At 51.0% G+C, this 13,501-nt stretch overlaps 6 protein-coding genes across 6 annotated transcripts; 2 read left to right on the top strand and 4 right to left on the bottom strand.

Moving 5' to 3' along the window:
- Positions 1 to 274: 274 nt before the first annotated feature.
- Positions 275 to 1,249, bottom strand: N7532_000755 (uncharacterized protein; the record flags this gene model as incomplete). The annotated part of the gene is made up of 2 exons (XM_056613259.1): positions 275 to 959; positions 1,026 to 1,249. The coding sequence occupies 2 exons, from the start codon at positions 1,247 to 1,249 to the stop codon at positions 275 to 277; spliced, it is 909 nt and encodes a 302-aa protein (XP_056480483.1).
- An 830-nt stretch (positions 1,250 to 2,079) lies between these two features.
- On the bottom strand, positions 2,080 to 3,646 carry N7532_000754 (NAD(P)/FAD-dependent oxidoreductase; the record flags this gene model as incomplete). The annotated part of the gene is made up of 4 exons (XM_056613258.1): positions 2,080 to 2,348; positions 2,412 to 2,994; positions 3,050 to 3,339; positions 3,397 to 3,646. The coding sequence occupies 4 exons, from the start codon at positions 3,644 to 3,646 to the stop codon at positions 2,080 to 2,082; spliced, it is 1,392 nt and encodes a 463-aa protein (XP_056480482.1).
- Positions 3,647 to 4,246: 600 nt separating this feature from the next.
- On the bottom strand, positions 4,247 to 5,032 carry N7532_000753 (putative 2-haloalkanoic acid dehalogenase; the record flags this gene model as incomplete). The annotated part of the gene is made up of 2 exons (XM_056613257.1): positions 4,247 to 4,373; positions 4,428 to 5,032. 2 exons carry the CDS (start codon positions 5,030 to 5,032, stop codon positions 4,247 to 4,249), a joined length of 732 nt encoding a protein of 243 aa, XP_056480481.1.
- A 448-nt stretch (positions 5,033 to 5,480) lies between these two features.
- N7532_000752 (Amino acid/polyamine transporter I) lies at positions 5,481 to 7,532 on the top strand (the record flags this gene model as incomplete). Its single annotated transcript, XM_056613256.1, has 6 exons — positions 5,481 to 5,736; positions 5,804 to 5,843; positions 5,901 to 6,039; positions 6,095 to 6,446; positions 6,506 to 6,969; positions 7,023 to 7,532. 6 exons carry the CDS (start codon positions 5,481 to 5,483, stop codon positions 7,530 to 7,532), a joined length of 1,761 nt encoding a protein of 586 aa, XP_056480480.1.
- A 35-nt stretch (positions 7,533 to 7,567) lies between these two features.
- N7532_000751 (fungal specific transcription factor domain-containing protein) lies at positions 7,568 to 9,947 on the bottom strand (the record flags this gene model as incomplete). The annotated part of the gene is made up of 7 exons (XM_056613255.1): positions 7,568 to 8,405; positions 8,456 to 8,614; positions 8,669 to 9,273; positions 9,321 to 9,406; positions 9,462 to 9,692; positions 9,761 to 9,801; positions 9,865 to 9,947. The coding sequence occupies 7 exons, from the start codon at positions 9,945 to 9,947 to the stop codon at positions 7,568 to 7,570; spliced, it is 2,043 nt and encodes a 680-aa protein (XP_056480479.1).
- A 750-nt stretch (positions 9,948 to 10,697) lies between these two features.
- On the top strand, positions 10,698 to 12,125 carry N7532_000750 (putative MFS monocarboxylate transporter; the record flags this gene model as incomplete). Its single annotated transcript, XM_056613254.1, has 2 exons — positions 10,698 to 10,762; positions 10,823 to 12,125. 2 exons carry the CDS (start codon positions 10,698 to 10,700, stop codon positions 12,123 to 12,125), a joined length of 1,368 nt encoding a protein of 455 aa, XP_056480478.1.
- Between the last annotated feature and the right edge of the window lie 1,376 nt (positions 12,126 to 13,501).

Raw genomic sequence — 13,501 nt, 5'->3', positions numbered from 1 at the left:
CTCGTCCCGTGGCCGTTGCGCTGCACTCTGACGAAAACTCCTGTTGTTGTGCTACGGACTGAATTTCGATCTGCTCGTGCTCTCGTGACGTGACATGCGTGCTCCGTTACACAGAAATACCCTACACTAGTGAAAGAATGGGTGAGAACGTCATCCCTGGGATATTATATATCTTTGGATCATGAATTGGGTGGTATATTCAATATTGTTCATTGTCATTGGCATGGTGGGTATCATTAAACGGAGAAGACATAGAAACACAAGTGGCATGTTATCATACGGCACAGAAAGGGACAAGGTGACTGCTCGTGGCGTCGTCGCTGGAGAACAGTTCTTCAGTTGAGGACCAGAAGATATCGGTGTAAGGATTGGAGCAGTCGGACCGGGGCAGAGATTCGCTAGTCACGATGACAGTGAATGGACGCTGCACGATGCGCTCCCCATTCCAGTGGGTCAATTGGCCTTGTTGGCGGAGAGCGTCGAGATGTGACACCAGAGACGGGTAGAGCTCTCGCAGGGAAGACTGCTTGTCTAATACTAGCCAAAATGATCGACGGGAGTCTTCGTCGTCCCTGTTTTCGTCCTCGTTCTGGACCTCGTGGGTGATGTCATCGGAGACGTCGGCGTTCAGGGGCACTTGAAAGTCGGTGGGGGATTGGGCCTGGCGGGGTCCCACTTTGGCGAAGAGAGAGTCGAGACGATTCTGCATGTCATTGATGGCCTTGGGGCCCGCGTCCGAAGGGCCCATCTGCAGCTCATTGCCGTGCAGCCAAATATCGGTGCGGAGCCCATCGCATCCGGCAGCAACGGATTGCGCAAGGGCGTTGGGCCGCGGGTCGGAATGGGGAAAAGTGCAGGTGAATTGCCAGTCGCGCGTGCTGTGATGCGAGACAGAGGCCGGGCGAGGGGCACCTTTGCCTCCGGTGGAGGGGAGGGCTCGCAGACATTGGAAGGTCACACTTTGACGGCGTTAGGGGCAGGCTCTTCTCGAGAACGTGGTGGATGGGGGGTGAAGGGCTACTCACAAGCAAGCCAGCACAATGCATCCGGTACGCAGCAGGCCCTCCTTCCAACGGCGCTGGGTGGTGGTGTACCATTCGGCGAGAAAAGTACCCAGGCCGGGAATACAGACAGTGGGATGGGAGCGGAGCGGGTGGTCGTCGAGGAGCCAGGGGTCGTACTCGTACCGCATGGAGTCAGGGATGACGTCCAGCTCGGACTTGGGCAGGGTCATCGCTGGGGCACTCATGGTGAGTGTGGAGAGTCGGTCGTACCTTTAGGTACTGCTTATACTCTCGGGGAGCGGTGTGGACGAGCGAGAGAGCAACGTGCGTCGGGGGCGACGAGCCTGCTATATACTGCGGCCCCCCAGCTCATCATGGTGTATGTGCACGGTAAAAGCCATAAAATTGCCCAGCAAAGGCAAAAGCAGGTGCAGAGCGGGTCGAATCGCGCCATCGTGGAGAGTCAGCAGCACGCCATAGCGAGTGTCGATCATTACATCTGGATAATACTAGGGAGTGCTGTTCAGCGTAATCATGTGTTCATCAATATAAGCATCTGTTCTACTTTGTCTGCTGAAAATATTACTTCTCACACTGCATTTGATCTCATCGCAGAGTACTACAATCTTGTACCAAGTACGAGTCTAGATTCACCATTTGGCGCCGGACTGACGTGTGCCCGCCAAGCTGCGCTAAGCCCGCCTCCGCGCATTCGATTTGCCCTCGCTCCGCCCAGGGTCCATCTTCTCCTCTGCCTGCCAACGATGCGGTCTGCGATCAGCCGAGCACATCATCCAGTCTCGTCCACAAGCACGCCATGTGGGTCGCCATCGGTGCTCGTACCGTCCCGGGGTAAGCTTCGTGCTCCTGGATATACGTTATCACCATGCCTTAATTATATGGCGTTACGCATGCTACAGCTTCTACTCACAGCTTCTGCAGATGGTACAATATGGGCCAAAGAGACTGGTCACCTCGACAAATCGCAGCATTCGAATGAGTTTAGTCTACCCGAGGGCAGCCACTATCAGGGGAATCTTATCTCGCGACTGCAGGTAGCCTAGGACTCGTACCGCTAGAGCTTGGCCTCTGATCGACGACCCGATGGCGTGTGATCGAGGATACTGCTATCCGGACGACTCAATCGCGCCTGACTTGTTTGGAACAACCGGGGCAGCCCCGTCTGCGCAAAACCGGCCCCGCCCACGATCATCTTCGCTAGCCCTTCCGCAGCCAGGAAGATCTGCGGCATCCCATGCCCCGTAAATCCCGCCAGCATATATTGCCCCTTCTGGCCCGGCACCGCACCGATATGCGGGAGCCCGTCTGAGGAATATCCCATAACTAGCGACTGGTTAATTTCAGATCCGCATTTTCATCACTGGAACAAATCAAAAAAAGACCTACTCCCCGTCCACACGCGGTCGGTATACGCATGGCTATTCTCCCACCCCACAAAGTGCCGCTGCATGTATCCATCAAAATAGCGGGCGGCGGACTCGAGCACCCGACTGTCGTCACTTACGTTATACCAGCTGTCCAGATCGTGGATAAAGGCCGTCCGTGCACCCCCGACCACAATGCTGCCGTCGTCGCGCGGGATGAGATAGTCGTAGTCCCACCCGTTCCAGCGCAAGGTGTATGTCTTGGTCAATCGCGGTGCGGCAGACCCTGGGGGAACAGCGATGCGACTGCAGGTGCCCCTTACTGGAACAATTTTGCCCTGATATTGCGGTGCGAGCGCGGACGTGTAGGCGTTCGTCGCCATCACCACGACCCCGGCCGCGACGGAACCGCGTTCTGTTTCGACATTCCAGCGTTCAGCACCGTCGGAAGTAGTTGATTTGGTCAATTTTGTCACCGGGGTATGTGTCTGCAGATTCACGCCTTGCGCGACGACCTTCTCGAGGAGATGCAGGACAAACTTGTAGGCCCAGATATGTCCCGAGTCATACGTGAAACAGCCGACGGCACCCTTGACACCAGAGAACTATAAAATGCTGATTGGCAACTGATGAGGGAGAGTGACAGAGGGAGGGTCTTACTTCCTGTGCATTCTCCGCATCGATGTATCGGCCCTCTTTGGTCGGAACGCATCCACTCGCGACTAGCTGCTCAAATCCTTTCTTGAGCTTCTTATAGTGATCCGAGCTGAAATTCACATCAATAGCCTGCGTAACCGCATAGTCGCAATCTATTTGTTCTCTTTCCACAAAGTCTTTAATCGCATAGACATGCTTTGCTTCGAAGGCCGCGACCTCAGCCGCCGCATCGACGCCGTATTCCGCAGCGAGGGTCGATACAAAATTATAGATATCAGGCTTCATGTGCCCGCCTATCGTCTCGTCAGAATAAATCCAATTGGAGAAAGAAAAGAAACACAACATCTCACCATTTCTCGCCGTCGCCCCAGAACAAGCCTGCCTCGCCTCTAAGATCGTAATCGAAGGCGGCGCCGACCCAGGCTTGACCTGTTTCAGAATTTGATACGCGATCGAGGCCCCGGCATATCCTGCGCCAACAATCACAATATCACTCTTCTCAGGGAGAACCTCGCTGGAGCGGTGGTTATCCAAAACGTGGGGCTCCGTCCGCCAAAATGGGAGCATCCCATTCGGGACAGGAAGGTGTTTCGAGGTCATTTTGGGGTTACTAGTAAGTATCTATGTCGGCGACAGGGGTGATGAGGTTGAATCACATTTATCAGGGCCGAGCAGGGCTTTGCGGAAGCTTGTCAGACATTGCTGCGATGTTGCACCGACACCAGCTTTCCCCGCCGGCTGAGTTCCCGCCGGGCCGGACCCGAGCTACCGGTGGAATCACATTACCACCTGGGAGGGTTCCGCCCCGCCCATTCTATATAGATCTATATTTTACTATGAAGTTGTATATCCCTATCACTCGTGATATTGTCGAATATCATGATAAGAATGCAATTTTAGGAAGTCAACTGCAGTATACTACTTGTAATGCCTCATCAACTAGGATCTTGTTTGTTGATTCAAGCCTAAACTTGCTGTATCGTTCTTTTAAAACTCTTCATATTTTGAAATGAAATTCTTACGTCCAAAGTCCAGCATGAATAAAAAAAGAGATGCGTACATGCATGAAAAGTCCATTAAGCTGGCTACTGCGCTCGCTGTACTACTCAACGAGGGCCAAGGAAAACGTTCATTTAGATTTACCGAAAAGTACTATTAGAGACATTTACATTCAAACATTTACACGAGCTGATTAGAAGCTCACGACGCTTGGCTTGCGATGATCTTGTCCGCCATACCGGGGAGGGTATCATCAATGACATCCATATCGCCAAAGAGCTGCTGCAATGGCTCATTCTCAAGCACAGTACAGTATGCACCCTTGAATCTGTATCACAGAGTTAGCTGTGCAAAGAATCCTCGAGTTCGTCATAACACATACCCAGCCGTCCGCGCAGCAGAAACATCCCACATATGAGCCGCCGCAAACCAAGGCTTCTTCCCCTCATTCTCTGCCATCAACCTATCCAGTAACGGCTTATAAGCCGCCAGGTCAGGCTTACCAACACCAGCAGAATCACAAGAAAGCAAATTTTCCGCCGGCATATGCACACCCGCCTTAGCAAAATACCCACCCACACGAGTGAGATCACCAGCAGTGAACGCCCAAACTGTAAAACCCGCATCGCGCAGCTTCTGCACACATTCCGCCGCCCCGGGGCGTATAGTGAGGCCCGTGTACTCGCTCATGATATACTCGAGGTCTGCGGGAGATGCGAACTCCCGCGGCTCCTTAATCCCTCCCATGAAGAGGATGCGATAGAAGAGGGCCTCAAATACAGTGCCGTAGGGCTGGTAGCGACCGGAGATACTTAAATTGGTGTACTCGCGCTCGGCTGTTTCCATCCACATCTGGCCGAGCAGGTATGGCTTGATGCCTTCTGCGCGCAGCCGGTCGCCTAGACGGCGGTCAATGGCGTCGTAGAGGTAGTCGTAGCATACGAGAGTTCCGACGATGTCGAAGACGACATTCTTGGAGGAGGACATTTTGCGGAAGAGGATGAGATGGTTTCGTGGTGTGTCTGGGTAGTTGCGGGTGTACGATGTCTAAGTTAGCCTAGGTAGACAGGAGATGCTTATCAGCCGATGAGTTGGGCCTTCGCCTCAATTTATGCAGATTGGAGATAATCAACAATGAGTCATAGAGTAGAATTGGCAATTAAAAAGTGAAGGACAGAAATCAGAGTCGCAAGGGTAAGAGTCATGGCGGCCAAGAGGTGGAGTAGCCCTATCTGATCGACCCCGCTCGTCCTCCTCTCATTACACACCATAAGTGTCCTCCCGGCGGGAAGTCCACGCTTCCCGGTGGGGATGATATCATGCAAAGAGAGGCTGATAGTCATGGGATGAGCCCTCATCGCCCATATGTAAACGGACTGGGGAACAATGTCCTGTCCCAGTCGTTGTCGCAGCCAGGTCCGACTCAACCATACCGATGGCGACGATCAGCGACGACTCTCTCGGCAATCACCACGAAAAGACCGACATCAAAGGATGTGTGGAAACAGGCATTGACATCGAGCGAACGGCCACGTCAGGCACCCCCAAAAATGGCCGCTCCACGGACTTCTCAGCGGTGCAGTCTGCGGGCTACCATCGATCTCTGACTCGCCGCAAGGTCATGATGATGACTTTTGGGGCCGGCATCGGAACAGGTCTTTGGGTAGGGACTGGGCAGGCATTGCTTTATGGTATGCACCGACTGCGGTTACAGTGACTGTCGAGACCATGCAATGTACTGATGCTAACTGTTGCTAGCTGGCCCGGCTGGGACTGCCTTGACCTACACATTGACGGCGTGGGTGATACGATTTTTTGTTCACAGCACGAAACCAAAATTAACAATTGCCTGCAGAATAATAGTCTACGCACAATACTCCTCGATCGGCGAAATGACAAGCTACAAGCCCGTGCATGGTGGGTTCATCCGACAATGCATCGAGTATGTGGATCCAGCATTCGGCTTTGCGATCGGCGTCAACTTTTGGTTTGCGGTAGGTGTCACCCAATTCGCCTCAGTGTTAATTGATTCTGACTGACTCGAAACAGTGGGTGATGATTATTCCTGCTGAAATTACTGCCGCCGTTTCGGTGTTGAAATATTGGCCTGAAACCAATGTCGTCCCGTTAGCGGCGTATATCACGATATTCATTGTGGTCATTGCCCTGGGCAACGTTTTTCATGTACGAGTCTACGGATATGTCGAGTACTATATGTCGTTCATCAAATGTCTCGCTGTGGTTTTGATGATCTTCTTCATGTTCATTATGACCTCGGGAGGCATCGCTGCTACCAATGGACCGATCGAGTTCCGGTACTGGAAAAATCCGGGAGCTTTCAATAATGGAATCAAGGGTATCTGCAAGGCATTTGTTCAAGCTGCGTTTAGCTTTGGCGGGGGTAAGTTCCTCATCGCACCTCGTGAGAAAAAAGAAGGATGAAATTGACAAATTCTTCAGGCGAACATATTGCTGTGATCGCCGGCGAAGTTGCCAACCCACGGCAGACCATCAAGAAAACCGTCCGCCCAGTCTTTTGGCGTATGTTCACGTTCTTCGTCGTCAACATTTGGCTAGTGGGAATGTGTGTTCCATCCAACGACCCCGACCTGAATGCCGATGGAACCTTGGGAAGTCCCTTTGTGATTGCCATCAAGAGAGCGGACGTCTACGGCCTGGCGCATGCGATCAATGGCTTCATCTTTCTCAGTGTCATCAGTTGTGGAATCACCAGTGTTTATGTTGCGAGTCGTAGCCTGACAGCTCTGGCTGACATGAACATTATTCACCCCTCCTTCGGCAAGAAGGACAAGCGGGGTCGACCTTACGTGTCGCTCATTATCAGCCTGGGACTCGGAGGCGGGCTGTGCTATCTCAATGTCAACAGTGTGGGTGTCATTGTTTATGGCTGGTTTTCTTCTCTGGTGAGGTTCTCCATTGTTATTTCCATTGCACAGAATCTCACAGTCCCATCTAGGTCGCAATCGCTACTCTATTCGAGTGGTCTTCATGCTATATCGCTCATCTGCGTTTTCGACAGGGCTTGAAAGCACAGGGTAAAGATCTTCGTACGCTCCCTTTTAAAGGGTTTCTCACTCCTTGGGCTCAATACCTGAGTCTGACAATCGTTTTGTTCGTCTTTGGGTGCGAGTTTTATCTGGCGTGTTGGCCATTTGGAGAAAAGGGGTCCGTAAAAAGCTTCTTTTCAAGCTACCTCGCAGCACCGCTATTTTTCTTCGATTATTTCGTCTACAAGGCAAGAACCCAGAGCCGTAACGTCTTTGAATTGAGTCAAATGCTAATTAATAAGCAGTGGTATTACAAAACCAAGATTGTGAAAGCAAAGGACATGGATTTCTCGGAAGCACACTACTTCGACGAGGAAGAACACCTTGAGGCCATTGCAGCAGAGCAGCGAGCACAAGAAGACCTGCCCAGTGAGAAGGAAACTTGGGTCAAGCGTGCTCGATACCTTGTATTTGGATAAATCAAAACCTGTGTACATATCGCCTCGGCAAATGATCATGTGCGAGGTGTTGTCAAAATTCCCGAATCGAGTCCAAGATCAGAAGGTGGCCAGTCAGAATTTAGAAATTCTGCAATATCGCACATGTCAGGATTGAAGGCACTCTCGGCCCCCGGCGATATATACATGGCTGGACTAAAAGAGGAGAGCTCTAGATGGTCAACAGGAGCTTTGTCTTTCTTCATTGACTGGGTCCAGTCTTTGAACTTGGCATAGGCGGAAGATGAATGCTGCTCGGCGTCGGGCTCCGTAGCCTCTTCCCTCTCCGTTGATGACAGTTGACGAATCGCCGCTTCAATAGACTCGATGTACGATATCTCCGACTCGGAGGAGGTGCCTCCTATCATCTGGCGTATCAGGACCATCCCACTGTCCAAACCTTCGTTGAGTCTTTGAGACCTTCCAGAGTTGAGACTTTCCGCGAGAATAACCAGTAGAGCTGCCCGACAGGAACTGAATTCTGTATATGACGCACGACATAGACCGAAATTGTCTGACAGAAATTGGAGGGTATCGAGGATCTCGAGTGCACTTTGCACGCATGCATCTACCAACTCCGATCGATAGCTTTGGCCTGAGTTATGCCTCACTTCTGGAGTGTCCTTGTTTTCTTCAGCTTTGAATATAAAAGGTCGACCCATGTAGATGTATATGAGCAGGTAGCACAGTTTTATATGACAATTTTGTCGGAATAGTGGTCCTTGGGGATCCATGTCTCGGCATTCGACGACTGTCGGAAGAGAATCCCACCATTGATTTATTGCAGTTCGTAATTGTATCAGGCGCTCTGAATAATCGGGAAGTAGCCTTTTGGGGCATCTCCTGAACTGAGTCCTGAGAAAAGTTAGCAATCTGCAGTATTTTGAAGAAAGAAGTTTTCTCACAGTGTCTCAGCCACCTCGCCAGTCCATAAAACCATGTTTATGTATGCCATCATGTTGAGAAAATTTGGCGACTCAAAAGTCTGACAGTCTGTGGGCAAGTCTGCATTGATCTCGGACCTAGCAATTGAGACAGGGCGTCCATGCATGATACTTGTCCGTCTAATTTTTAAGTCAGCACACGAACCCGGAATTAATGCATTGACAATATCATACCTTTCTAGTGTATATGTTGTCCAGAATAGACGATTGCGTAACTCGATCGTCCTACCATCACAATCCCCTCCTATGTATTTTCGATGCATTCCATTTTGGATCGCCATTTTGATCGCCAGCCCGAGGTATGTGTATGAGAGCCCTCCCGTTGACACTGGTAATGCGTACACAGCTAGAAGTAGGAAGGCCTGCACGCTCTCGTGAGAAGCGGCGAGAATCACATCCGGAATCAACTTGCACGCGACACGGTAGAAGACAAGTCCAACAGTGTCTTCGGAGCAGATTGATACATCATCAGCGGAATTTGAATCATGTGTTGACCTGTCCTCTTCCATGTGCGCCATTTGAGTTCCTATCGCAAGGACCGCGAAAAAGGAACAAACCCAGGGGATATCGGCCGTTGTGTACTCGCTCATAGAATTGTAGCAAACAAGTATCTTCTCCTGGAGCCAGCTTCTTTCCACATAGAAATTATTGACCTCGGCATATTTGAAGAAAACGTGGATCAAAAACTCAGCGATCGGTCTCGGGGGAAGTTCGCCCATCGATTCGGCGATGATCCGGATCGAGGATTGAAGATGGGTTGGCCGCCAATATTCTTTGACCTGAGAAATTAGGATATTGCGATTAACGCAGCAAAGGAAAGACTCACCCCCAGGCCGAGCGTATCTTGTCGACTACTCATCGAACGTCGTAATTTTTCTGAAAAGTTCCAATGCGAAAACTCGCCCGAATAAACTACGGAGTATCAGCGACGATTTCTCAGTGTCTGATAGGAGGCGAGGTTACACACAGGCAACGTTCCTGGATACGAACTGAACATCGAACGATTCGTTCACATCCCAAAAGCTTTCCACCCCAGTATGTCTTGTCGTGCATTTCGCCGCGATTCGCGCCAGATTTTCTCCGTCCAGGGGTACATCGCCGAGGAAATGTCGCGCTATCTGCTCGAGACTCTGCAATCGCTGAATACCACTATCCAGTGGCGGGGAGGACAGATATTTGGAGACGTGCAACTCGGTCTCTTGGAAATGGCCGAGGGTGGGAAGTTGCATGGTCGACCGAGTCGCTCACATCTCCAGCAGGGGGGACCGCCCTCGCACTTTTCCTTCTGCTTGCGACAGGTTTCGCATCTGAATATCGTCAGTGTTCATGCACCTCTCGTGTTTTCCCGCACCTCCAAGGTGTCCACTCACGCCAGAGACGCGCGCCGTCTCTTCGCATCGCGCTTTCGCTTCACGCCGCGGGATTCGAGCTCTTCGCGGATTTCAAAGGACATCGGTATTCGTTTTCCGCGAGATTGAGAGCCAGAACTATGGATATGCACAGAAGAAACAATGCCAAAAAGGTCCAAGTGAACAGGTCACCTGCTGCGCGGCGTGGATAGTCACCGTGCTTATCAACCGCCCAACCGCCGTAGGATGCGGGGTAGAACCACGCCGGGACCAATTATCATCCCTATCTCTTTCATATAGGACAAATCAGAGTGTCTGAGCCAGGAGGGTCGCGCCTCGTCTTCGGGAGTTTGCCGTGGGGGAGCCGCCTTATCACCCTGCCTTCCTATTTGGTCAAACGTGTGGCCCAATGCGTTTGGGATAGTGATTCAGATTGATCCTCACATCTGTCTTGGGGTTTTCGCATCAAGGAATGCAGGCGTCTACACTTGGGACCTCGCCAACCGAGTCCCTGGTGATAAATCTTAAGATGATTGTTGCGCATTCGCTCAAAGTCTCCAGTAGAACCTCTCAGTTATGCATACAACCTATACAACCTTGGTGAACCGTGACGTGCGCCGCGATAACGGCTCCTGTCCCTTTCGTCCTGGAAAAACCCAGGCTCCAAAGAATCTCACTGCCCACATTGCGGGATTGTCGGCGATTTCTTGACCCCGGATTAAGCTGACCTGGGGAGCCCCGAATTTCCCCGCGCGGTGACTCAGTTGGACTTGCCGAAGCCGACTACAAAAGAATCCCAAAGCCCACGCCCGACCTTTGGTACCCCGAAATCATAGTACCACGCAACTGCATACATGGATCGTCCACTAGAGCCGATGTTGGTCGCTGGCGATCGTCGCCTGCCCCGATCAGAGCGCATGTACATCTCGCAGCGGCTTTCCCGGAATCCTCGAGTTCTATACTAACCGTATAATGTCAGACAGCCGATTCTGGTCCTCATCGCCTCCACTGCACTTGTATTTACGGGATGCGGAATCAACTTTACATTCGGAGTGTACCAGGAACTTTACGATTCCATGTCAAAGTTGCCTGATACCCCTTTCACTGGAGCCACGCCCGCCCAGATAGATCTCATCGGCACACTCTCTATTGCACTCATGACAATTGGAGCTCCCTTCACCACGGCATGGACGAAACAGTACTCTCCCCGAACAGTTATATGGTGTGGAGGAATCATATACTCTGTCGCTCTGGTTCTCGCCAGCTTCAGCCAGGCTCTATGGCAATTCATTCTCACACAAGGTCTCCTACTCGGCGTAGGCACATGCATGGCATACATGCCGTCGGTGACGGTGGCACCCACTTGGTTCTCGATTCATCGCGGGCTCGCCATGGGTATCATTCTTTCAGGGACGGGTCTTGGAGGCGTGGTCTGGCCGCTCGCGTTCCGATCCCTCATCGCCCGTGTGGGCTTCCGCAACTGTCTCCGCATCACAGCAGGAGTTTCCTTTGCTATAATCACTGCATCGGGGGCTTATATGAAATGGCCGGCCAGCCACCTCACTCGAATTCGAGCTGAGAATGCTGCGAACGCAAGAAGATTGAGTTGGCTGCGTATTCCCCTGGCTGATTGGCACGTTGTCAAGACTCGAAAATTCGCAGCTCATGCTCTGGGGGCAGCACTTCAGTCCGCGGCCTACTATACCCCTGTTTTCTTCTTTGCGTCTTTTGCACGCACGCTGGGGTATTCACAGGCCTCGTCGGCCAATTTCATTGCCATCTCAAACGCAGCGAATGCCTTGGGAAAAATCGCGATCGGACATGCGGCCGATCGAATGGGCAGACTCAACACTCTGTTCTTGACAACCTTGATTTCGGCCGTAGCTGTCCTGGCTATGTGGTTGCCCTCGGCCCTGTCGACTTCTCAGTCCAGCGGCAGTGTCCTCTTTATCGTGTTCACCATATTTTACGGCGTCTTCGCCTCGGCGTACGTCTCGCTCTTCCCTACAAGCCTGGTAGAGCTATTTGGCGTGCAGAACTTTGTTAGTGTCAACGGGGTTCTGTATATGGTGCGAGGATTCGCGACGTTGCTGGGAACCCCAGTCGCGGGATTGTTGATCCGTAGTAGCCAGCACGAAAAGGCTGGCCCACGAAGTTACGAAAACACGAGCATCATGGTAGGGATTCTGCTTGCGGCTGCGACTTTTGCAGTGTTGTGGGCTAGAGTTGAGGCGACTCTGACCTTTGAAGGAGGACCGGGTCAACGAAAGTGGTTGATGTAGGTATAGTCGGGACAAGTGTCAGCGGGCTGGCAAAATGTAAAGCAACACTCCACTCTGTTTATCAGCGGTCACTCTAAATGAATTCAAGTTTGGAAATGGAACGATGAATGAAGTTATGCTTAAGATCAGATAGACCTAAGTAAGCTTAATTACCATGTGGAACTAAGCTTAAAGATCAGATTGCTTTAAGCTCAGCAGGATCCGGTAGATATAACCTTAAATACTATGTCCCTGGCTCTGTACCGAAAATATTGTTTCTTAGGTTTCTTTACAATACCGTGAGACATTCCTTGGAACTTGGTATTGTAAATAATCAGAAGCGCCCATGTGGCATAATGATTATCCCGGCCGACGGGTATCACGGCTGCCGAGCGACCGTGTCATGAATAGCCCCGAGAACCCATCGTCCCGAATTTGGCAGCAGTGCGAGAAGAGTTCGAAATGACAGCTGTCACATAGTAGTCTTGCTCAGAAATAAATTTTCAATGAGAACCAAAAAAAACAGTATTGTTCATTCCGATGTATACTTGACCGTTGCTGATGGTGCATGTGCGCCGGAGCATCTCCGACCCATTTTCACATGTCTCGAATCGGTGTTTCACATGTCAACCCTAGCAAGTCCTTACTCGGATCTCCAAGCGATCATTCATGGGCAACCTCTTGTGATGACTTCTTTAGATTGGCAGTTTGTTCTCGGGAGCTATTAGAATATAGCAAGAACGTGTTATGTTCTGATGATAGCTGCCTGGGTCAAGTAAATGGAGGGGTACGGATTACACTGTGTACCTCGTTTGCTTCACATCGCATAGAAGGTCCAGCTAGAACATCATAATAATACCTGAGTAGGCCCAGACACGCTTTTATGTCAACATTTTAAATATAAGAACTACTTATCACCACGACCCATCCATGGATGTGGTCTTTGACTTTTCTGGCATCCAAAAGTGTAGATTATGACAGAGATTCCCGACCATTTTGAGTAGAAAAGCAGAGTTTTTTTTTTTTTTTTTTTTTTTTTTTTTTTTTCCGTGAAGAAACTCAAGACTCCGGTATCCATTCTTTGCCTGGGCGCGTAAGGCATCCACGTATAGAGTAGGCTGCCAGGCAGTAGTTTATCATGACAGTGACTGGCACCGGCAGATTAGTAAGTGACGGGGTAAACAACCGGAAGTCCGTGAAATACAGCGTTCGAAATAGAAAGACCATGATGGCGGCGATCCCTTTTGGCGAAATCAGCACCATGTCTGATTGATCCCACTAATTGACTATCTAGGTGTCCTGGTGAGGGATGTTTTGGAAAGCCACTAGTTACACGGAATCCGAGGAACCCGTTTTCTGCCGCCAAGACCTTGCCGCGCTAGACTTCATCTCAGCGG

Source organism: Penicillium argentinense (assembly GCF_028826775.1).
Source record: "Penicillium argentinense strain IBT 30761 chromosome Unknown utg000001l_segment0_segment0, whole genome shotgun sequence".
NCBI lineage: Eukaryota > Fungi > Ascomycota > Eurotiomycetes > Eurotiales > Aspergillaceae > Penicillium > Penicillium argentinense.
The sequence above is the reverse complement of the archived record's forward strand: the minus strand, read 5'-3'. Positions and strand labels throughout refer to the sequence as shown.